At 40.9% G+C, this 25,766-nt stretch overlaps 1 protein-coding gene across 7 annotated transcripts in view; it reads left to right on the top strand.

The window, feature by feature from the left end:
• Positions 1–25,766, top strand: part of POC1A (POC1 centriolar protein A) — a 58,008-nt gene that overhangs the window by 12,107 nt on the left and 20,135 nt on the right. For 6 of the 7 annotated variants that reach the window (XM_054837924.1, XM_054837929.1, XM_054837928.1 and 3 more), the window contains 3 exons: positions 4,643–4,776; positions 14,585–14,653; positions 17,623–17,721. In XM_054837924.1, the coding sequence (XP_054693899.1) occupies positions 4,643–4,776; positions 14,585–14,653; positions 17,623–17,721 (302 nt within the window). The remainder of the gene's footprint in view (positions 1–4,642; positions 4,777–14,584; positions 14,654–17,622; positions 17,722–25,766) is intronic. The other variant, XM_054837925.1, reaches the window with a different exon arrangement.

A 25,766-nucleotide genomic window follows, 5' to 3' on the forward strand; every position in this document is an offset into this window, starting at 1 on the left:
TGTCTTCCTTCACAGCAACCTATGAAAGACTAGATCTCTTCTGGTAGGTAGGAGCAATGGGAGTTACTCATCTCAAAGCAAATGCAGGCTGTCTGCAGAGAAGCTATTAAGATTATGAAAGTCCTTTGGGTTCCATAAAAAAGTAAATGAAAGATCCCCCAAAAGAGGTTACTGAGGAGTAGAAACAGTCTGCAAACTTTAGACTGCTTTTGTAATTCTGCTGTTTAAAGAGGACTGTTCTCTTGCTCTTTCCATGTAGATGGAAACACCCTTATGATCATCTGATCTGACTGTTGAACGCTGATGGCGACACCACCATCATTGGAACAGGGTTTTTTCTACCCAAGAGAAAAAAAACATATTCCTTATTTTTAGCATCAGCTTTAGTCCTAGATCATGTTTTATTGCTGGCTTCTCCAATCCCAAGCACAACTACAGGCTGAGTGGAGAATAGATTGAGAGCAACCCTGAGGAGAAGGACTTGAGGGTGTTGGTGGATGAGAAGTTCAACATGAGCTGACAACGTGAGCTTGCAGCCCAGAAAGCCAACAGTGTCCTGGGCTGCATCACAGGCAGCGTGACCAGCAGGTCGAGGGAGGTGATTCTCCCCCTCTACTCTGCTCTTGTGAGACCCCACCTGGAGTACTGCGTCCGGCTCTGGGGTCCCCAGTACAAGACAGACATGGAGCTGTTGGAGCGAGTCCAGAGGAGGCCATGAAAATGATCGGAGGGCTGGAGCACCTCTGCTATGGACACAGGCTGAGAGAGTTGGGGTAGTTCAGCCTGGAGAAGAGAAGGCTCCAGGGAGACCTTAGAGCAGCCTTCCTGTACCTGAAGGGGCTACAGGAAAGCTGGAGAGGGGCTGTTTACATGGGCAGGGAGTGACAGGACAAGGGGTAATGGCCTTAAGCTGAAGGAGGGGAGATTTAGGTTAGATATTGGGAAGAAATTCTTCCCTGTGAGGGTGGGGAGGCACTGGCACAGGTTGCCCAGAGAAGCTGTGGCTGCCCCTGGCTCCCTGGCAGTGTTCAAGGCCAGGTTGGATGAGGCTTTGGGCAACCTGGGCTGGTGGAGGGTGTCCCTGCCCATGGCAGGAGGGTGGAACTAGATGGGCTTTGAGGTCCCTTCCAACCTAAACCATTCTGTGATTCTAAATGTGGGGTCCTCCTCTCAAGCGTATTCTCCCTGTGTAGTCAAGTTGAGCACTCTTTGAACTCTTTTTCAACTGTAAACCTGCCTGAGCTGCTTGAACTCTCATATAATGCAATTTAAAAATTTTATTTCCTCAGCTATTCTTATGGACTCACAATCACTCTTAGATCTCTGATAGTCAACAAAATCCAATGGCAATCAAACCTTTTGTCCAATTCACCGGTATTGAGCTGGTATAATTAGTGATGAATGCTGAAGTGCGATTCTTTGTGTAATAAGTATTGTTAACTTGTGACCCATATCAAAACTTGGAAATGCCTTTCTGAAGTCTTGTTGCTAAAATAGGTAGTGTGTTCAAATACTTGAACAGTGTCAGATTGTCCTTTAACCTACTTTATCAGCTTTTCAACAGTGGCAAGATCTGCACTGCGCATTTCCAGCCACAGTATAACTTGGCTCAAAAATCTTCTCTTCCTGCTTTCTACTTCTAAAGTTGTCCAAATCAAATGTGGTTTAGGTTTGGCTGCCAGGTTTTTTGTCTTGGAATTGCATATTTCCCCTGTATCCCACCCTTACTGAATGGCATTTTGGTCTGACACTAGCTATTGAAGCGATGTTTTCCTGTTATGAGTGTTATTTTTAACAGTTACTATATAAATCCTAGTTGTGTATTAAACTTTGCAATAGTCATAAAAGCCAAAGAAACCTGAAAATGCAGTGGTAGCTGTATGCAGCCACTTCATGCACCTGTGGCTGCAAACTGATGCATTTGTAACACATTCTGGAGATGTGTTTTTAAGTCTTGCTCTTCTGAGGGTTTGGCTCTTCTAGGGTTTAGCTGCTTGCCTTTTGGCTAAATCTGATCTAGTTTTGTGGCTCTCCCATGTGAAGCTGCCCTCTCAGTCCCACTAGAGGGCAACTCTTCCCTCCGGATGTGCTTATGCTGCCTGATTTCAAGGGAATCCATTTTAAAGACTTTAGTTGCATCGAGGAGTTAATAGATAAGTAGCCCTGCCACAGACTCTTGCGTGTTCAAGTTGAGTTGTTTTCTAAAACTGATGTCTTTTAGCAGTGTTGCTCTTGTTGCCAGGACTTGTTCCAACTGTGACATTTATGAATGAAAGTTGGAAGTAGAGAGCAAACTGCAAAACCATTTGTATCGTGTGTGGGTTTTTAGCAAAGTAAAGTATGCTCTGGTCACGTTTACTCTGCAGGAGAACAGACGCTTTATTCAATCCTCTACTTTGCGCTGTACAGCAGAGCATACCCCTACAAAAAATGGCCAATGTTTATTGCTTGATGCTTTTTCTTGTTAAAGTTGTGTGGGGGGCACCTCTGTTGCAGGGCTATGGAAACAGCTCTAACCTTTTTATAACTGCTGTTATACAAGAACAATTGGTACTTTTATACAGTTCATGTGGAGCTGAAAGGTGGTTATCTGGTCACCAGGGACCGTAGCTGTGTCAAGTCCACCTTAACTTATTTAAGTTGTTGTATTCACTGATTACATAAAACTGACTTGGGACAGTTATGTTCAGTCACTCTATAGGCTGGCATGACACAATTTGAGTAATTAACCCCTCAGTGGAAGTCCCTTAAATGGCCTTTATTTTTCTAGGATTTGGCTGGCAGAAGGGTAGGCTTGTAGCAACAAGTCAGTGGGAGATGCCACCTTGTGCTGCACTGGATTTGTTGTTTACAACATGAAATAAAGTGAGGTTGCAGGATGTGTTGGCAAATTTTTTGAGAGGTGTTGTGAATGGTCTTGTGGGAGGTATGAGCTGGTTTGGCAAAAGAGAGATGAAGTTTTCTCTGAGCTCACAGCCGCCAAGAACTCCTTGGCGCAGCAGCTGTGACTGCTTACACAGCCACATTCTGTGCGATTTCTTTCCATTATGAGAAGCGTTTTTTGTGAAACTGGAAATACTTTATTCACTATCTGGAACTTGGAAGATATATTATTAACTTTGTCTATTTCTGGTGTGATTCCTTTCAGGACTTGCCTTAGTTGACAAAATATGTTTGCCTTTATCTAGACACTAATGGGGTGAGGAATATTACAAATCACTTGGAATAAAATTTTCAAAGGAGAAATCTATTTAGCACTCTTTCAGGAGGAAACACTCCATGTAGACTTTTTCTCTTTTAATACATAGTGTAATGCAGGGCTGGGGGGAGAGGCAGTGTTCACCACCAAGAATTAACTGTTTAGAAGTTACCTGTGTTGAGGTAAGGTTTTCTTCTGTGTTTTTTAAATAGTCCAGGTCAAGAGGAGTTATGTCCTCAGAACTTAAGCTGAAGTATCTAGTGTTCCTGAGAGTTTAAAAAGTAGATGCATTCTGTCTTATAATTGAGCAAGGTTATTTCACATTTCTGCTTCAAATCCACATCTGCAAAAGATAATATTTGGGTTTAGTGTCTTAAAATTGTATTTTGAGGGGGTTTTAACATGCAGTTTGGATTTGAAACGCATGGTAGACTCTCAAGGGATTATAAATTTAGTTGGGGGGATCTATTAGTAGTAGACTTGAGATACCAGGACATTTGGAGGGCACATAGTGTAATTAAGAATAATTGGATAGCTAAAATGCTCCTCAAGCATAGTATTAATATTCTATAATGTCACATATGTTCAGAAAGCTGCGCATATGTAAAGTACTGCATGTTCTCATAAATAAATATGTTCAATAGCCTGTTTTGTAAGAGTTGAGGGAGTGGGGAAAAAAGTCCTGCATTGGATAGATGTTTAATGTTACAGTGAACTTAAAGAAAATGCTCTAGAATAAGAGTGAAACTACACTTTTAAGTCTTTTCAAAATAACTCTTAGGCTTCATTGTCATGCAGGAAGGATTGCTTTATTGGAAGTTCACTCTTGATAGTTTGTCCATTCATACTTGTTTTAAATTTTAGGTGGTAAACTGGATGTCTGAAGGAATAATGCTTATACTGGACCATTTTCAAGTTGCTGGTTCTTCTTTCCTGCTTTCTTTTAAACCCAGTCTTAGGCGGGTGGTAAACCAAAAGAACCTGTGCAATGTCAACTTTGAGTTTGTCTTTCATCATAATTTCAGTCTTCTCCTTAATGTACCAGCATATAGGTTTTATTCTAGAATCACTCGGGAGCAAGAACAGCAGCTCCACAGTTGTAAAATATGTCCATGTCCAGCACTCTCACAGAATCATATAGCTCACTTGTGCATATAGTTACATTTTGGGGCTATGATGGAAGCTTTGGTAGCCTTAAATTTCCCAGAATAATTGGCAAAGCTGCCTTTTTCCTTTCAATAAAGCAGTACCTATTTTTGCAAGAATTGAATACTGCCCTTGTTCTCTAATGCTTTGAAGAGTTTTTGTGGAATGTTTTCCCTATGATAGTTTTCCTGTTAAACTTATAACAGAAAACTGGAATGTGCTTGTACTTTATTCTTTTGCCTTGGGCTTGTGTAAACTGGTCTTGGTGATCATTATGTACGTTTTTTCCATCTTTAGTGCACAGTGCTGTGGTAAACAGTCTTTCCTTTCACCCCTCTGGAAACTATCTGGTTACTGCTTCCAATGATTCAACTCTTAAAATTCTGGACTTGCTAGAAGGAAGACTTCTGTACACTCTTCATGGTCACCAGGTGAGACAAAGCCTTTTTTACAGTAATTACAAACCCATAACAAACCAGGCAAACTTGCGTTTGAGCCTTTCATTCTTGATGGCTAAAAATTTTCTGAAAACTTCCTTGCATAAAACAATGATGATAGTCCTAATAATAATCTTTGAGATCATGACTGTTTTGAAGGGAAGGAGGTAAGGCAGGAAAGGAGAGGATGAGAAAGCAAGGCAGAAAGGGAGCTCCTTTATTGAGGATGCAAGTCTAAGACCTAAGGGGCACAGTCTGAGCTGTGCCCTGGACTTTAATCCTGGGTCTGTCATGCACACTCTGTACTGTTTCCCTCTCTAGTGGTGCAAATAACCCTTGGTCCCCTGACAGGTGTTGTGAAGATAGATGCTAGTCACCTGACAAGAGACTTAAGGACAGTAAAGGTGGAAATATATTTTGGGATGCAATTTGGGAACATGTTTCTATTTTGTTAATGGACTGAATTAAATAATTGAAGGTGATAAATGCTGCTGGTTGTTTAAGTTTAACTGATTGGCCTATTAGTATTATGCTGCTGGATGTGTCGCTTGTAAGGTTAGTTATATGAATGCTTGGAGCTTGCTTGTTAAATGAAAATAGATAGACTAATTTCATTGTCCATGCTGAGTGGGGCTCAAAGGCATGAAAAAGCAGACCTGCTTTAAATGTTCCCTTTCCAAAGGGACAAAGAGAACAGAAATTATTTACCCACTTGCCTCTCTGTTAAAACAGGGGCAGAGTCTTAAAGCATCAAAACTAGCTGAGGAAAATCACAGCCTGAAGCTGTTGAGAGTGGTGGGGGTGGTTCTGGGCAATAATGGTTACTGCCTAAGTGGCAAAATAGATAATTCTGGCTGCTTATGGCTTTTGTTTAGTGACTCCCTTGTCTGATGTCTGGTAAGGTCAGGTTTGTTCTGCAACTTCTTTTATACTATGTGTTAATAAACTTTTCTCATTTTTCATAATATTAATGGGAAAATAAGACAACCTCATATTTAAAGTTCTAATTCATGGGAAGATCTGATTAAAACTGACCAAAGCGTTCAAATGCTGAAAAGAATGGGGGAGAGATAATAAATGCTGGCTATTCTAACATGTAAACCTTGACTGCATAAAACTTTATTAATAAAAACTGGACTAAGTGGATACTCCTATCAGAGGCTGCAAAGCTTCTAACTCTTGTCTTAACAGACAAGAATGAAAATGAGATTAATTGGCCAAGAGTGTGCTTGGGAAGTAGCTTTCTGGAAAAGGTAAGTGTGGAGGGACAGTGGATCTTTGCACCTCTCACCCTTTCTTTGGGAAGGGATGTGCCTGGTTATCGTTCGGCAGGAGGCTGAAGTTGGTTTCCATTTTCCTCCCTTCTGAGCTGTAGGCTGTTCATCAGAGTGCAGTGGCATAAAGAGTTTAGCTTTGAATGAGAGTCCAGAATGGATTATGGTGATGGAGATCTGCAGAATTAGACAACAGAAAGTCCCTTTAGGCTGATGCTGTACTTCGGGCTTCTACAAAATGTTGGTTTGTGAATCATCTGTTCAGAAGTAAAGTTAAAGCTCTGTATTCCCCCCCCCCCCCCCCCCCCAGTTTCAGATCAGTAAGACGATGTCTGCCACTCTCCTAGGCATCTAACTGGCATTGGAAATGCTTTAACACTGGCACAGCTGAAGGGTAGTTGCCACTGTGGGATTACACCTCCTTCAGTTTGGAAACAAGTAAAAGTACAAAAGTGGCTGGTAGTGCTTTCTGGCCTTCTTTAAGGGTATTGCACCGAGATGGCTGTGGAATCAGTCCTAGCATAGCCCTGACTGGCATTCCCTCTGCTGGCACATGTTGTATTGTTGTGGGTTGGTTCTTTTAATGCCTGATTTAACAGATACCTTACCTTACTTTTTGACTAAAAGTGTATGGTAACCGGTGCTTCATTCACACTAAGCAACAGGCAGTGACAACAGGCCCTGCTTTTATCAGAAGCTGCTGGGATGCAGCACTGGCTGCTTCTCTAGCTTGCTCTGCTCATAGATAAACCCAGACTACTTAATACTGAGGTCTTTTTTTTTCCCCCCTCTGTTCTCACTGATTTCTGCCAGTATCTCCAAGTGGCTAAAAATGAAGTGGGTGTGGATTTTTTGGGTCATTAAGTAGATTTGCCTTAAGTGAGGGCTATAGGTTAGTCACCAAATGAACAGCCTGTTCTGAAGACATTCTTTAGTTGTGACTTTGTGTGGGTGAATATGCTGGTTGAGACTTTGTTCCTGCTCTGACAGCTGACTGCTGTTTCTGGGAAGGCTGCATGCGAGCGGACACTTGAAGGAAAAAAACCTTAAGGTCCTTTAGACATACTTTGACGCAACTGCTGGAGTGCCAGGAATTTGTTAGCAGCTGATTAGCTGTAGTTTACATAGGGAGGATTGCCAAGTTTACATTGCTGTCTTTAATTGTAATGTAGCTGGCCCCCTTGTAGCAGAAGGATCGTTAGAGACAGGAGTTTGCAGCTTGGAACTGACATCTTGCAGCTGGGAAATATCATTCTGTATTGTGCTGCGTATTTTAGTTCTGGAGTGCTTCAAGCTGTTAAGTACTCTTGCCTAATTCCATACTGATGAGACACTGGGTTGGTATGTACGTCCACCTTTGGTACTGAATCATTGTGGAGGAACAAAATGTTTTGGGGGCCCATAAGTCGCCTCCTGAGAGTTTCTAGAGGAGAGCAGGTATGTACATGGTGCTCGTCTGCCCTTTGGGGTGGTTTTGATTAGAGCATTTCCAGACTGATTTCCTTAGTGGAATGGAAGTTCTGAGCAAATATTTAGAAAACATCTGCCTAGTTATGTTTATAAATAGGAAAACAGAAAATGCAAAGTTATGGTTTTCCAAGCAATCTTGACTTGAACTGTGAAGTAGCTGCATTCTACCTACCTGGGTGGCATAAGTGCTCTCTGCTTTGCTGGCTGACTCAAGAGCAATATCTTCTGAGCAGGTGCACAGGAAGAAAATGTGCTGCCTTGCTGTTGACTGCCAGCTCTACCTAGGCGGCATTAAACATCTGTGCAGGCCTAGCCCTCTTTAAAGGGTGTGAGGACATCTCAGGGCTGTGCAGAACTGGACCAACAAAGGGAGAGAAGGGTGTGTTGCAAACAACAAGCAATTGACTTTAGATGAGCATCTCTGAGTATTAAAAGGAAATATGAGTGCTTTATTCTTCCCTTGTATTTTTTTTTAAAATTGAAGCTTTCAGGAGTTAAAAAGCTACTGAAGATTCAATTATAAGGTGCCAGTGTAAACTTTCTGTTGGCTGTAGCCCTTGCTCCCTGGCAAAGGAAGGTACAGGCATGACAGTTTTGCTCTGTGTAGTAATACAGGAATTTTTCAAAACTCAGTGGGTTGAGAATCCTTGGGGCTTCTTGTCAGAGGTATTCTGCATGAAAACATCTCTTGTTACCGTTGCCATCTGTCTCTTGTGATTTTTCTCCTTGGTTCCTTTTCCCCCTCCCTTTCTCTCCTTTATCACCCTCATTGTGCAGTTTCTAAGAATCTGCCCTTTTTATCTAAAAGCTTTTCTTGTTCTTACTATTTTTGATGTGGATTCTTTCCACTCCATCCCCACTTGAGGACAATACTCAGCTCTGTCCTGCCTCTTGATTTGCCAGTGTGCAATACTTGTGCTGACACTTCTTCCCCTCTCCACATCATCTTCAGGGTATCTGTGTTCTTTGTAAAAAGACGACAAACGTTTATGGCTTTCATAGCTTTTTTTCCTAACTCTAAGATTTGGATTTTCCTCTCTGATGCTTTTTCTGCAGGAGATGTGCTGCATCCTGTACCAGATTGTGAAACAAGTGTGTGTTAACTGTCACCTGTCTTGCTCCTTGCATTTCTTCCTACCTTTGTCTTCTCTGAGTTCAGCCTTCCTTTAAGTATCCTGCTATTGTCTCTTACCTTTTCTGATGAGACTGAATAGATCTTCAGGGCTGTGGGTTTCCTTGCTGCAAGTTCATCCTTGATCCTGAGGTACAGGCTCAGTGCTCCTGCCTTACCGAAAGGTCGGTCTGTTGATTTGAATTGGTCGTCACCGAACTCTCTTCACTACTGTCTCTGCTGCTGAAACCAAGTGATAGGTGAGAGACATCTGACATCCAGCCTCTTGTCTCAGGCCCTCTGTGTTCTTTGGCACTCAAATCCATTTATCGAGTTTCTTATCTGCTCTTGGTGTTTTCCTAATTGTTTTGATCACTTATTCTTTGCATCTTTTGCTCCTCTACCCTCTGTCATTTCAATGTCCATCTGTCCAAGTGTGACTTGCCCTCTTCTGTGCTATGAAGCAGTGTAAAGCACTGTGAACAGTGAACAGTGGCAATGACTGCTCTGTTCATTATTATTTCTTTTATGCCTTGAACTGATGATCCCAGTGTGTTGGTTGCTGTTGGATTTGCTTCTCAGACCTTGTCACCACTTGTATCTCCTTCTCTTTGTACTAGTTATTCTATTCTAGGAGAGTTTGAATGTACAGCTCATAGCTTCCCAATTCTACATCTCCTTTTGTGGGCAGCAGAAAAAAAAGCTCGCCTTTTAATTCAACTATTTGCATTCTCTAGATATGCCTTGTTCCAGTTCTTGGCACCTTCCTTACTCTCTTACCTGGCTCTTCTCTGGTATGCATTAGTTTCTCCTAGGGGAAAAAAAAATAATCTACTGGCATCCTTGACCCCACTAGTCTTTCCAGCTACCACCTTCTTTGCCTCTCCTTTTGTTGCACAGACTGTGCATCATTAAACTACTCTCTTCTGGTTTATTCCTGGACCCTCTCCAGCCTGGCTTTTGTTTCTTCTGTTATGCTGAAGCCAAAATGTTAGCTCTGTTCCTAGCTGAAGCTTACAAGTCTGGCCTCTCTTGACTTGAATTGACTGTTGGTGTTGGCCCTGCTGTTCTTGAAATCGTGTGCCTTCTGTCCTCTAGCAGTTCTGTGGAGGAGGAAATGGCGTTCAAGAGGGCTTTCTCTGACTGTCCATTTATTATTTATAGATGGTGCACATTCATCTATCTGCGTGCAGGTAGGACTGTTTGCTCCAGGCATATTTCCATTTCTCCAAACTAAACTCTTGGCCTTTCTCTTAAGTACTTATTTCTGAGATCTATTTTTAGCTCCACCTTTTTGAAAGCTTTGTGTTCAGGGATGCTATTCCTGTTTTCTCTTGTCATTCCAGTGTCAATTGTTACTGATGGTATTAGCATCCTGCCGGTTGCTCATGCAGTGCTGGTATTTGAAGCCAGGACACAGATTACACTTCTAGGTGATGAATGCATTCAAGCCATTCAGAACAGTTCTGAACATCTTTTTCTAAGGCCACACTTAGCTTTGTGTATGCTGATCAACCTGTGAATTGCTAGGGCAATAAAGGCCTTGTGACTGCTAGGCTCCTTCTGTAGGAAGTGGGAAAACAAGGAGAAGGTATAATCTCTATCTCTGGGGGGCAGTCTGCATGTGAATTAGATTGTGTAACATGCTGTGCCTCACCTTTCTTGCCTGCAAAGGCAATGTGGGATGTCACCTGGTGTTTCAGCTGCCATGGCAGGGCTATCTGACCTTGCCCAGATCTTGCTCATTGGGAACGCTGCTGCAAAGGACTAGGTTTAATCCTGTTAACATTTCTTCTGTATGGCTGATTTTTTTTATTTATTTCCAGTTTCTTTGCCACATCCAGTGTGCAAGTGATTTGTCCTCTTCAGGGCTCCCTGGGGCTTATCTCCACCCTGCCTTGTGGTACTCTTTCACTAGAGAAGATGAATTGAATGTTGATTAGTGGTGATGTTCTTCCCACTCAACATTTCCAGTGGATGACTCTTTGCTCCCTTCTGTACTTTTCCTCAAATATTTTGCAGTGCTCTCCCAGTATCACCAGAACTGTTACTATAATGTCAAACTCTTTGACATGCATAAAAGCTCAACAGTCCTCACGTTGTTGGCCTGCTGTGGACTAAATAGGAATGTTCCTTAGCACTGACTTGGTGTATCTAATTGTCTAATCCCTTCTTTCTGCAGCTTGCTGTTTTAATCTAAGGCAAGAAGCTGTAGGAATTTAGGGACTGGTGCTAGAAGCTTGTGTGCAGCACCTTAGCACAATGAGGATGCAGAACTGGAACTTCTGAACCCCCAAGGAATACTAATAGATATTGTAGCATGCTACAGAAAGAGGAATAAAGTGATCCTTTAGAAGGTTGCTGCATCCCGCATGTTCTAGCTGCATGGGAAGTAAGCTTAAAATTCTCCCAACTTGTGCAGAAGAATATGTAACTGCTGCTTTTTGACACTTTTAATGCAAACAGGAAGTTTGAAGGGGGAAGTGTGGAATCTGAAGGAAGATTTGAAGTCTTCAGTCTCCAACCATATACTTTTGCCCAGGACTGCATCAGAAATCTGTTGGATCTCTGCCATCCCTACCTGGAACAAATGGGAGTTAGGCTGTGTCTAATCACTGGCAAGTGTAGCTTTTTGGTTTGTGTGTTTATATTGAATTGCGAGAGTATTTGGCAAACTATTATTTCTATGTTGCTATAGCAAACCTGTTATATCCGGGAAGAGTGCTGTAAGTGTATGTAGCAAAATACTTTTATGTAAACAAATCTGTAGAGGATGTTGTGTCTATAGACTTGTTTGTTCCCTTTCTTTCAATTTATAGACACACATTCAGTCTTTGATATAATTTCCTATTTTGGGAGGAATATGTTAAATTGAACTTGTTTTCTCCTTCAGAATGCCATGACTCTGGAGTTGGTTCATTGCCTGTTTTGATGTAATTTGTACTCTGCTAAATTTTGTCTAATACACTGAAATATTTAGACTGATAAAAATAATTTTGTGAGACATTGCTCCTCTCCAGTATTCTTCACTTGTGCTTGCTCCTGAACACTTTTGTCTTAACGTCTTAAGTTTTTTCTGCCCTCCATACTCTGTTTTATTACAGTCAGAGTGCAACTTCTGTATCCTCGGCTCTCTTATCTTTGAGCAGTATTCACCACTGTGCAGTTTTCTGGCTATGTACTTGTGTTTGCCCTTTCTTACTGATTTTCTTGTCTTCTGGTTTTGTGGGTTTTTTAGAGTCTCCACTCCTGACAGTGTAGTTGGAGAGCTGAACAGCTGGGGAAGGTGGGTGGGAGTAAAAGGCAGAAGCACGCTTTGTCTCTGCTGATTGATGGCAGTGTCTTTGGTTTGAAATATCTGCACTATTTAATGCTGTGTTAGTTGAACAAGCTTAGTCACAGTAATGACTGCACATGCATTTTGAAATTGCTGCTACTAGATCATTTCTGGCAAGATCTCTCGAGTGAGATGTTGCTATTAGGCGGCCTCAAAACTTTTTGAAATCACTGCAGGTGAAATGATAATATGGAAATACCTCAATCTGTTTTAAGGAAGCTAAAGCTCTTCCTACTGGGAGTGACCACATCAAGACTCTAGTTTTGCCAGCATAACCCTGTGCCAGTATATTTGAAAGCACACAGGACTGTGGGACACAGGTTTCAGTGAGAGTTGGGTGCTTATCTGAAATGCAATTGTGGGTATTTGTCTACTTTCAGGATTTATAACTATGAGCTTCCTTTTATGAAGGAGAGAAAGAAGGGAAACCAGAAACAAACTAGGTGTGAGATTCCCATGCAATGCCCATTGGGAAGATGTGAACTCTTAATAAAATAATCTGTCCCTCCAACTTCATACAGGGTGAGGAGAAGTTTCTTGTTTGCCTTCAGAGATATATGATCTTACTTGAAAGAGGATAACTCCACTTCTGTCAGGAGGTGTATATCTGTCTAGTGGAGTGTTGTTGCTGTTGTGGCTCTTCTGGTTGTGTTTGTTTTGGTTTGTTGGTGTTGGGGTTTTTTTGTTAGCCTGTCACTAGTTCAGCTTGCTTTTCCCAGCAAACTTGGCTATAGGCAGCCTCTGGAAATGCTTGTTCCTGCCTCTGCCCACTTCAGCTTGGGCAAAAATTCAGGCTTAGGACAGTCTGCAAAGTAATGTAATGTGTTCAGTAGCTGACATAAAACTTTGCTATCTGGGTTCTCTGCTGTTTATTCTAAGCAGAACAGTTTGTCTGTTGTGCCTGTGCTTGAACGCACGTAACAATTTCCCAGCTCTGTTTAACTGTGTCTCAGAGTGTCTGTCTCATCCTTCCCATGTGCGTCCTCCTGTGTGCTTTCTGAAAGGTTGAAAACATTAAAATAGATACATGGTGTGAAATGCATGCTTTTACTCAAGTAGTGCTTCAGCACCATTTAAAGTCTCTCAGAACTGACTGTTGTTTTAAGAGCAAGGCTTCTTCAAAATGCAAGTGCCTGCACTGTGCAAAGATGATCCTGGATGCATTAACTCTGGCATCTTTTCTGTAAAACTACTAAGAGAAAAGTGGTTTAAGTGGTTTTATTCTTCAGTTAAAACCTGGTAACTAACACAAACCTGTATAGATCATTAGACTGTAGCTTTAAAATGGCAAACGATGCTATTGTAAGGAGTGCCTGCCTCCTACTTGTGTTCTCCTGTGCTGTTGCAGGTGCCTGTTTGGTTTGAAGCCTCTGTTATTGCTTGGCCAGGTGCCCCACATGTAAGGGGATGTGAAGCAATAATTCTGTTTTGTTTCTGATGCCTTTGGATGTCCCTCCTGTATTGACTTTCCAAAGAGAGTAGCTGCCTTCTGCAAAACTCCAGATGGTACTACAGAATACAGTACATTCTGACTTGCTCCTCAGGTAGCCTTGGTTTTTTCTTCCTCCTGTGCTGAAAACTTTATGGCCTTCTTGACTGCCAAGTCTCAAATAAAATGAGTAATTGGATTCTGCTCTGAAACCAAATCTTTATACATTCAGTTATTCTGCTTGTACAGATTTCTTGACTTAAATTGCTTCTAACTTTAGCCAAATTAATTGGTGCAAATTAATTGCTTTGGTTGATAGCTGGTCAACATGTTGTGAAGTTATGTCATGGTAGAATGAGCAAGAGTTTTAAGCCTTGGGTCTTCTGCAGTAAGCAGTCTGTATGGAATATCCTAGAAGTATATAGGAGAGCATGTGATGACTGTAAAAAAAAACCAAACAAACAACCACAAAACCAACAACAAAAAAACTACAAACCCAACCAAACTCCCCTCTCTCCTTCAGACAAAACTGATTGTTTCATTTCTTGCCTGTAGCCCTACCTGTTAGCTATTTTTATCATCAAGCATGTGTTTTCTGCTGTCCCTTAGTGACAGTTACGTATTTTCAAAGAAAGGCTGTAGGGAAAGCACATGGAGAGAAGATGCTGTTTTCCATGGTGAATCTGGTGCACACAGTGGTCAGTGAAACTTGCTGTATTGTGGTGTCTGTCTGGAAGATTCTGGCTAATGCTTGAAGTTTTGGCCCCTGGAGTTCCATGATTATGTGAAAATCTTGGCTTAGCGCATCTTTCTGTTGTGGTTCTAGTATTCATGGTGCGAGAAGTTTAGGAAATGTGGATTCTGAGGGCTTGGCAATCAAAGCCTGAAAGGTGGATGCATCACTCCTCAAACTTGTTTTTAAAAAATTTACATTCCTGTCTTAATGCCATGGATATTGAAAAGTCGGTGTCTTAATCTGGGGGCAAATATGGGGGGAACGGTAAGTGCATGCCAGAGAGCTTAGCATGTTAATTGTGGCCCACTTACCTGGCAGATAAGAACTCTTTAAATTTTGCCTTTAGACTACTGATGTCAAATGAGAAATACCTTGTAAAGCTGTAATGAATGGAGCTTTATAACACTTTCACTTTTTTAAATCTGTCTTTTAAATCTCTTTGCAGGGACCAGCTACCTGTGTAGCGTTTTCAAGAGCTGGCGACTTATTTGCCTCCGGAGGTTCTGATGAACAGGTACCTGACTAGCTTAATTTAATAGATTTGTGCTTTGTTGTTACTGTTTTCTTGGTATCTTACTGCTTTCAAAGAGAAGACAAATATTTAAAATAGTGAGAGATATTAAATGTAGAGTTTTCTTACTGAGGAAGCACTTCACGTAATGGATATGTACACAAAGGAAATATTGCCCTTGTTATGTACCTTTGAGGCACCTGCTGCTGGGGAATTAGATGGGTGTACAAATGGCCATGGTGAGATAGCCTGTGATATTTAAGGTGTGCTGATGGATTGTCTCCTGATCTGCCACTGGCTAGTTGTGAGACACAAGCGTAAGGGCAAGGCAAGCATGCAGAGACGCTTCCTTGGAATACTTTTCCAGGCTCTGCTGGTCTGCAACACCGTATTTCATATTCCTTAATGCTCTCCTCCTCCCACAGGTCTGTCCTCTCAGTCCTATTTGGCTAAGCTATCTCCACTGACTAAGGCCAGATGGTTTTAAGTCTCATTGGACTTGAATATAGGCTGCTGGCTTCTTTATTAATGGGAGCCTGGTGCAAAGCTGTGCTAATGCTGTAGTTGCACAGCTTTTTGGGTCAGAGTTGGACTTTTCTGTGCTGACCTTGATATGTACACTACGATTGAGAGCCTGGGTGTCTTGTACTGCCATTAAAGGTTTTTTTGTGGATGAAGCAGTTGGGGCAGAAGAAGAGATCTCTTCCTTTTACTTCTGGTTCTGAGTTGTAATCCAGATTCACACTTCAAAAGCTACTGGGTTTTGTTTTCTGTTGTTAATGGGGGGAAAGCAAAAATATACCCAGTATGTCTGGACCATGCTGAAATGACTTGCTGGATTCTCTATGCAATGTGTGTTTTCAGTTGTATACTATCAAGGAGGAAGCCAGTTCCAGGGTTGTAGCTTGTGAGTTTCATGATCTGCTGCATTTTAACTCTAACTTATAGATTTACTGAGGTAAGTGGCATAGCTTGTCATCCTGTCTTTTCAAGGCCACTTTTTATTTAAGGCTTTAAACAGGCTGTTTTGAAGAGATGCATCCAGTTTTTTGTCTTGTATTGGGGTCACTAGATTAAGGTTTGCTCTTGAAACGCTTATCTAACACAAGAAATAAATATGCCTTTTTGCTGTTTCTTTCTTCCTTAAAAGCCCTGATGTGGCTGGAAGTTGCAGTTATAGCAATTCTTTGTTCCTTATTTTCAAAAGAAAACTTCAGAAATTTTATGTCTTCAATTTCTAGGCATAGCCAAGAAGCTGGCTTTGTTTCATTTTTAGCTTAAGAGGATGTATTAGTGTACACTTCTCCATTGTATAAAGCAGATTCCTTCAAAAAACTTTTGTTTTATCAGCTGCCTCTTTCTTTCCTATGGTTGGGATTTCTTTAAACAAAGTAATGCTCCTTGCAAAGAATCACCTGGTAGTGCTAAACTGAAACACTGAATGGCAGCGCCTCCCCAGAAAGGTGCTTTGTAAAGGCACGTTTATGGTGTGGGGTCATATCACTGACTTCTGTGGCAGCACTTTCTTCTGTAGCTCAAGGGTGGCTGTTGGCTTTCCTGTACTTAGCTCCTGTGAAGGAACTGCCTCTCTCCTCTTAGATTTGTGCCTGCAAATGCAGGCAGTGCTTCCTTTTGTGCACAGAGAAAGAACTTTAACATGTGATATATGTATGTGTTTAAAAACAGTGTTAGTCTTAAATCGCTAGTTGTGTATATACAAGAAGCTTTTTCAGTGGAACGGACTTCACTGAATGCTAGTGTTCTGAATCCAAGAGAAAAAATGAGAAGTGATAATAAAGAACATATGTATGGGTCAAAAAGACTATTTTGTGGGGTAATTTAGACATGTGGCCTGTCTAAAAAAAAAAAAAAAAAATTGCTGAACTGCAAACAGGCCTGTTGTATGAGCCTGCTGTAAAAAAGGGAGGTGCCATTTGCACCCCATGCTGCAAATGTATGCCTGTCTCAAAATAGTTAGAGTTCCCCTGCTGAAGATATGGATGGACTTCAACTCAAAGCAGTGGTCTGAGTAAGTATCCTTTCTTCTGTCATCAGTCCTCACTGAGTTGTGTTGCATTGTTCTTAATCCCCAGGTTAGACTGGGTGCTAATGCCCATCTTTGTTGTACTAGCACCTTGGCTAGCTGTGAAGAGACAGTCTATATAATTAAGCATCACTTTTTTCTGTTACACAATGGAATGGCCTTGTTGGTTAACTGCACAACTACCAAAAAACCCCCAACTTTTATTTCACAAAAAGTGGGGATGAAAACTTGTAAGTGAAGAATAAACACCATTTCTGATAACCAAGATGAGCTGCCTGGGTTCATAGCTGTCTTACAGATTTCGGAAATAGTTGATTGTTTGCTCTTAATTTTCTTTTAGACTTAGAGCCACTGCTAAGGATTTTACTCTATAGATTTGCTCTTGATATGTTGAAGTAGTTTGTGTTAGAGGCCTCTCTTGTCTTCTGAAATAAATAATGCATTATGGAAAGATGATGCCTATAAGTGGGATTTAATTTTAGTGTTTAGCTGATAAACTAGCTCAAGATCTCTAATGTTAGTTTCAAAGTACTAACTCTCCTTTTCCTGTGAATGAATCTCATGATAAACCAGTGACAAATTGTTTGGGGTGTGGCTGATAAGTACTATAATGCGAAGCATGGTATTTTAATATATTTGTGGTTTTAATGGTGTATTCTGCATGTTGCTTTGAAGTTCTCTAGGTAGGTCTAGTGTCATGATGTTCCTGACACAAAGAATGTTGAAGAGGTCACTTGCCCGTTAGGAGCACAGTTATGCTATGTCTGTATTCAGTAGCATATTTACAAATAACATCCTTAATTTAATTGAAGGCAAAGCTTTCTTAGATAAGCTTTGACGTGTATCTGCTGACTGGTCTCTGTGTTGACAAAACTGACCTTTAAGCAAATGTAAATGGAAAAATTTAATAGAGAACTTTCTTTTGCAGGTGATGGTGTGGAAGACTAACTTCGATGCAGCAGATTATGGTGAGGTACTGAAAACACAGAAGTCTGGCACTAGTGTGGATGAGACCCATCATGCTGTGGTAGGTCAGCATACAGAAATGGTGTAGAGTTCCTTTTCAGTACACTTTCTGCAACTTGAAAGCATGTAACTGTCTCAGGCAGTTGAACTATAGAGCCATCTTTCCTTGGTATTTGAGCTGTAGGATGTCTGGTTTTAACCAATCGTGTTTGTTTAAGTGTACTTCCTCTATAGGAAAATGATATATAATGATTTTAAAAGGGAAATAAATTTAGTGCATGTATATATGCATTTTTTTATTAACAGCCTGTATTTAAGGATGTGTGGTAGGCTTGGATGATAATCCACAAAAAAGCATAGACATGAGTAACAGCTGAAGTCAGTTTTACTAGCTGATACAAATCCTTTAGGCTGGTGTCAGTCGTGAAAATAGATATTGTTCACGATGTCTTTTCATTGATAGTCAAAGACAAAAGAAATCTCTGTGTAGACTTCACACATGAGAAATAGCTGATGTATTATTATACTGGAGCTTCTTTCCTAAATACTTGGAGACATCAGTTCATGTCGTTGCCTGAACCATGTGTTAAGAGACATCTGAGTTCTGACTATGTATAGTGGATAAATCCACTAAGTATTCAGTATGATTTGTTGATCTAAGTGTAGTACTGATGTTGGGTGTCATGGTTATTACGAGAGTAACCATTTAAAGTTACTGCCCATATGAGTTAAAAGTTTTGCACGTGGTGATGCTTCACTTCAATTTCTGTATTTTGCCTTGTCAATCTTTGGGTATTTTTATATGCTTAAGTGTACCTACAGGATTCTGAAATATGTTATTACTGTGGCTGTGTTTTTGTGCATCTTGCTCGATGTGAGCTGTAAACTAAAAAGCAGTTTGAACTGTGGGGAGGTTTATGCATGTGTGGTGGTGCCTCAGTTGAGAGGTAAGCATCTACTAACATCTGTTGTTCTGTGGCAATGTCTTTAATCTTATCAACTTAAATCTTTACTGGGCTACTAAACTTATGTTCTCTCTTAAACATAGTAGCATTTTTATTTAGTATGACTTCAGTGCATTGCTGGAGCTGTTGAAATAGCTGTAGTATTTTGTGATGGACAAGATTTGAGTCTGCAGCTCTAAACCTGATGCCTTACTATGTGTGCTCTGTAAAGAAAGCAAACACAACCAGAGAATATTAGTGCTAGGTGAGTGGGAGAGCATGGTAGGAAGCGATCACAAACAGAAGGAGGAGGTGAAAGTGTTTATTGATCCTCGGCTGGTTTTAGCTAAAACTGACTTTTCCTTTTCCTCGTCTCCTGTGTGCTAACTCTGAAGTTATGCAGGCTATGAAACTAGCAGTCCAATGACCTCTTTGTTTATTAGCCTATTGAACTGGACAAACTTTGAACTCTATCTGCTTTAATTTAAGATGTTGTGTAGTATAATTCTGGACTGAAATACAGCAGAGACAAAGAAAGTCTTTATGGGGAAAAAAAAAACCATTTTCAGTTCGTAACATTCCAAGGAATGGCTTAAATAGTGTAGACAAGGTGCCTGCTAGTGGGATATTATGGTACAGCTTACCCCATCTGTACTGCTGTTATTACCAAAGCATGTTATCCAGTAGTAATTTAAGGAAAGGAAGGAAATGCCTGAGCTCTTCTGAAACATAGTTCTTTGTTATGGAACCTCTTAAGACATGTATTGAAGGTAGCTGCTGAACAAAACACTTGAACAGTGACTAACCACCCTGAACATCTGTCCCTCCAACAAAACTATTCTCCTGTGGAAGAGAGTTTACCTGGCAAAACCTCTAATAGATGCTGCTGGGGTCAACTGTGTGTGTACTGTTGACAGGCAAATCCATATTGTGTGGCGTTGGTTGACAGGAGATTGTTCTACTCATGCTCTGAGCCTATGGGAAACAGGGCACTGCATATTCTGTGAGGTGTAATATATTGGTTTGGACCAGGGCCTGTGGTTTTTAGAGGGCAAAGTGAATACATGCTGAGTCATGTGGAAGAGACATACTTTGGTTTGGGGACCTAAATTACTTCAAAGGAGTATTTTGAACTGCCACTCAAATGCAACCTTTGGCTTGGGCATGCAGCATGGGAGCTGCTGATCCCAGTAGTACTACCTGAATATAAAAAGTGTTGGAAAGTTACTGTGTTATGTGCAACTTTATGGAAGATCAAATTGAGTGGTAGTAGGATTCTTCCTATTTACTCCTTGGGCAAATGTGGTAGTATCTTTTGGTCTGAAGAGCACAATTGATGCTTCCACCAGATCTGCCAGCTATGAGCATGAATAGAGGCTTGTAAATTAAACCTTTGAATGCCTTCAACAGTAAAATTATCCCTGGCTAGAAAGCAGGGGTGAAGGTGGCTGCAATGGAGAGCTTGGGTGCCAGCTGGCACAACTAAGACCAATGTGTTATTCACCTGAGTCTGTTGAAGAGGTTCAACAATGTGATCTCTCCTTACGCAGTTAAGAACACTCTTTTGCCTTGAAAGTGTGATGCAGCTCTGTCCTGCTATAAAGGAGTGGAGTTTCAATTTTTGTCTCATGTCACGCAGCCTGATTGGTGCTGCCAAAGCCAATATAGTCTAAATTTTTTTGGGGGGTATCAACTATATTGTGGCTGTTCTTACAAGAGTAATAATGTAGCGTGCTAGAGCCTATACCTGGTCTCTACTAAGAGCTTGCTACACTTCATGAGAACGGAAATGCAAAAACATGACTAGTACCTCAATATTCTTGTGTACTAGGTTATTAGGAATGCAATGCTTTAACAACTATAACTGCCTTTAATGTTAAAGTTAGAAGGGGAAAAATAAACAAAGTAGTCTGAGAGCCTGTTTTGAATACCATAGGTTAAATTTAGACTTGATATGAAATACTTTTTGCTGTTAAAAAGAAACTGATATGTCTGAAAATGGCTTGGTTTGTTATTCTAAGGAATAAGTATAACCTGAGCATGGAAATCTTGGCTCCATAATAACTTGTCCATTCATGGCAGTTTATTGTTTTCTTTCAAGTGAATTTCATGACTTGCCTTTTACAAATGTATCATGCTGGGCTCTTTAAGAGCACTGTCACTGCTACAACTTACTGCAAGACTTAAATTCACTATATATTCAGTTCCTTCCTGTTTTGAATGAAATGTTGGATTTTTTTAATAATGAAATACTCATTTTGGTGGATTTTGTGTAGTTGATCAGTTATTTTCCTGTCAAAATCAGACTTGAAGCTGCCACCTGTAGCTCTTGATTTCATACTGAAGTCACCTTTGTCTTCAAGGAAAAGTGAAGCTGCTTCATCTTTCTCTCCTGCTGTGTTAGTGTGCCGGGATTCTGCTCCTTGAATAATACTGAGACTTTGCAGATGTTTTGGATGTAACTACATTTAAATGGGTGTATAGGCTATTACTTAGTTTTGGTACCCCTAGAACACATGAATGCTATTCTTGACACATCTTGAATCTGCTTCCACCCTTTACTTAAGTCAGAGAATATTTTTCCAAGGAGTGCTTATGCTCACATGTATAGACGTATAACTTTTTTTGTAAGCATTGTGAAAGCACAAATACTAATCAAAACAGTGGCTGTGTAAAAACAGTTAAATATCTGGTTTCTCATGGGGAGAGTCAGACTAACATGCAAGTGCTAAGAAAGAGTAACTGAACAGACATCAAAACTAGTTTGTCATCAAGGTGAATAGGAAGAAAAAAGAATCCTAAATAACCTGTGGGATAAGACGTATGAAACGCTGTCAAGGTTGGTGAGCTTGAAAACGAACTTGCTCTCAAACAATTTTCACTTCCATAGGCAGAGGGAGACTGGAGCCTTTAGAAGATGCTGGTTTCTCAGGCAGTTGGTTAAAGTTCATTATGAATCAGGGTATTAGGCTTGTTTCCAACATTAGGCATGAACTTCAAAGTTGCTCTGCCCACCTGTTTGTGTTTTCTGTAAATATGAGGCTTGGGAGATGCAGCTTGCTTTGAAAGTATAACACTGCTCCATGCAAGGACTAATGCAAACCAAAGAGAAGCTCATGATGAGCAGGAAATGCAGTCATGACTGGTGTAAAGGTATAGACATGAAAGCATGATAAAGAAAATGCTAAAGCTATCAGAAGTGAATTATAAATATCTGTTAGCGTAAATGTGAGACTTTAAATGTTAGATCAGAATTACAGTAGCTCTGAAATAAATGCTTACTCTTAAATAATAAGCTAATGATTGTTGCTATTAAGTGTTGCATAGTTGCCTTGAACTGAAGTTAAGGGCAAGCACTCATGCTGTGTGAAGGTGATGGGAAGAAATGAGGCTTTATAGTCCTGTGTCCTGATCCTATAAGCATTTGTGTTTTACTTTGATCTAGAATCTAAGGGGTAAGAGTAAATTCATGCTTTAAGCTGCAATATGGAGTGGCAAGGACCTAAAGGAAAGTCAGAATAAAAGGTATGGATTTTGCATGCGATTTTCATAAATATGGGCTCTTACGCTTGTCCTGGGGTCAGTAACTGAGCATAAGGGTCTATCTCCATGAAGAGTTGTGTAGGATCAGATCAAAGGACATGTTCACTGATCTGATATGTTGTGAAAACATTCTTGATATGATTTGTTCTTTCCAGAGAGGGCTGCTAGTGTGTTTTATTTTGGGGGTTTGGTAGTGTAGGAAAGCTTCATACATGTGGTTACAGCTGACATAATGAACAAGTGTTCTTGTATACTTATGGGACAGATTTGCTGCTATTGTTGACTAATTCCAAGACAGCTATGTATGGTCAAGTGTTATGAGCAAATGCTGAACAGATGATGTAACATGGACAGTTAGAAAGTGCTTCGGTGTTTAGATAAACTTGTACACTGAAAATTATGAATAAAAACATTGTAGTATAAACTAAGTTGGTAAACAGTTTTTCATGCAATATTATGGTTTTCTAAAGAAAAATACTTTAAAACGTGTTTGTGTTGCAGAACCTCAAAGGCAAAGCTATCTTGAACAGGGGAGTGGGAGCTTCAGATGTCCAAGAGGCAGTGAAGTGCACAGTACACAATGGTTGGGTGTAGCCTTTTCATCTCAAACTATGGGTATCCTGGCGAGAGAAGTGTAGGTACAGCAGCACATAAGCTTATGGGTGACGGGGAAGTGTTTCTCTTGCCACTGCAGTTGTGAATTCTGCAACCATATAACTTAAATATATACAGTTTCGTTTTCAGCTCCTGGTAGTACTCTGAGAGACCTGCTCACGTGAGTGAACGTGCAGACAGACTCAAAAGCAGGTAATCCCTTGGTAGGGCAATTTGGGAGACATGGGCACAGATGCAGAGTTGTCTTCTGTTGCTCTCCTTGCCAAGAAGTCTTTCTGCTCTTTTGAAATTCAAGAGCACAAATGTTTTAAATATCTTTAGCTCCTTTGAAGTTAAGTGGTACTCAGTTGTGGAGCTACCAAATTTGAAAGCTAATGACATAGCAGACTTCAGAGTGAAGCTTGGGAAGAGCAGCACTTCAGCAGAGATGATGTTTAAAAAAAGTAGCCTGTGACTCTTCAATGCTCTTTCAATTAAGACAGGCGTTTAGGCCTCTTTCTGGATTTCAGACTTTCTCCAGGCATTGGACTATGCTTATTCCTTCAATGGCAATTTTTCCAAAATAGTTATGTTAAATAGGATTGGAGACTAATTCCAAGAAACATGATCTGATCATAAAGTTGCCTGAGGCCTATAACTGAATGTCCAAAGCTGCCTCCACCTCTCTCCTTTGCTGGTTCTGTTTTGTGTTTGGTGACCTTGGGTGCCTTCTGTGCTCAGCCCGTGGTCTCCATGCTGACTGCAGCAGTTCATTCTAATGGTCAACCACTTGTTCCTGGTGTAAATAAATTCCTCCTGAGTTACTCATAGGCCAGATGTGCCTTTTTCTTTTTTGACCTTTTGACTTCCAAATTGGTAACTATCTCTAATTTTGGCATCTGTTAATACTTATGAATACTTCTGTATACACTTTTTCTTTTTTTTTGCTTGCTGTGAAATCCCCTCCTGAGGAGCAGTTTCATTGCATAGAGCTGCAACTCTTCGCAACTGGATGTGAATGTGTGTTGTTGTTTGCACCTCCTCCACCCCCTTCTATTTATTTATTTTTAAGCGTTGTAAGGGAGGAATCTTGTAGTCAACAGCAGGGGATCCAACCTTCAGTCTTCAGGATAAATGTGGTCTGCAGAATGATTATTTCTTCTGACCTGCTTGTCACTTTATTTTTTCCGATGATGCATTCCCACTCCAGGAACCTTTAATCTGGTACGTGATTGTCTTCCTCTTGGAATAGGTTTATTATCTTTATTTAAGATTATTTACTTAACAACAGCGTGATGAGCGCTCAAGATGTTTCCACTGTTCTCTACCCTGCTTGGCTGTCCAAGCAGAAGCTTCATAGGGATAGGCAGGAATCTTACTATGACTGGTCACAGGGTGCTCAGTAGCTTTTCCCCACATCCTTCACAAGCAGTGCAGTTGCAGATGGTTACTCATAGCTGCCTAACCTTTACTCTCCTTTCATTGAAGGAAGCCTGCTCATGTAAGCCTATTGCAACATGTGTTGTAGTTTTTTTGCAAGGAAATAGAGGTTCAACAGGAACAGAGAAAAAAGCTTCTCCTTTCCCCTCTCTCCTTTGTGGTGGGACAAAACTGGGTCTCAACTTTGGCCTGTGCCTGAAGAGGCTGTGCTTGTAAACCTTGTGAGAGCCAGAATGATGTCCTTTTCTTTCATTGCTCACATGCTCCTTTTAGCAAGAGCAGTTAGTGGTTCTTTCTGTGCAAGAAGTATGCTCCCATGGTGTCTTCCACTAATCATGCTGGAAACGAGATTTAGAGCGGGCTGGACTCCAGACACTGAGTTGACCAAGGGAGCTGTCATGGTGAGCAAGCCTAGCTAGTTGAAAATGCTTGCTTGATCTTTTCCTGCCTGGTTCAGCATCCTCAGACTCTGGGAAAATAATAATGCTTCCCATTGTGGTAGTATGGTTAGTGGGAACTATGGCTAACATGGGCCAGAAGGAGCACACTGCCCACTCATTTATAAGCACATGTTCTTCTTAACAAAAGAGATGGAAACTTGGTCTTATGCTGTGTGTTTACAGGCCTACCTGAACTCCTTCATCCTGATACAGATAACCTGGTTCCAGCCCAGAACATCAGGCAGGAAGGAAGGCATCAGTGTTGCATTACCTGTATTGTGGGTAGCCCCTGAGGGAGTAACCTCTGTTTCATCGCTGAAAAGGATGGATCCAACTGAGCTCTAGAGTCTGGCTCTAATTCATTGGAGAATAAAGTCTAGCAACAGTGCCAGGTTTCTTTGTATCAGGAACCCCGAGTTTATCTGGGCAGAATTGGATAGCTGTATCAGTTGACTGTGCTCTTTGTGGGGCCTCACTGGATCTCACTGATTTTCTGCATCTTAATTTTTGACTGTGAGGCTGCATCAGAGCAAAACAAAGAATTTTCTCTCACTCCACTAAATGAGTGTCTACCTCACAATCAGTTAACAGTGGAGCTTCTTTCTGGAAGATGTCCAAGAAGCCTCTGTTAATGGCTAGCCCTCTAATACTCTCAGCTGTTGTTGTTGTGTGAAACTGAATTCTTCACAAGCTAATGGGTTTTGCCCCTATGTTGTTGCTCTTTCCCGTGCAACTTTTGGGTTTGCTTTTCTCTTGGTCTGGTCAATGTAAGGAGAGAAGGGTGTGCATGACAAACAAATGAATACTTATGTCTTCTCTGATTTTGTGCATTAACGTTTTTACACATTGTTGCAGCCTGTTTATCAGTTTTCAAGTCTTGTCTTGATGAGGAACTTGAGGGGAAAAGGGAGAGCGTAGGCGCCCTCAGCTTGGCTTTCCAAGTGACTCCAACAACCTGCAACAGCTTTGCCCATTAGTGGATGGGAGCAGCCACACTGCTACAGCTGTTTTCCCTTGTGTCCTGGTTTGACAAGATTTTTTTTGCAGAAATAAGAGAATCGGCTTTTAACTTCTGTCATCTTACAGCGAATAGATTTGTTCTTTAAGGCTCTGGAATAATAAGGCAAGTCCTGACAAGTCGTCAT

This window comes from Grus americana, chromosome 11, assembly GCF_028858705.1.
Source record: "Grus americana isolate bGruAme1 chromosome 11, bGruAme1.mat, whole genome shotgun sequence".
In the NCBI taxonomy this organism is placed as follows: Eukaryota; Metazoa; Chordata; class Aves; order Gruiformes; family Gruidae; genus Grus; species Grus americana.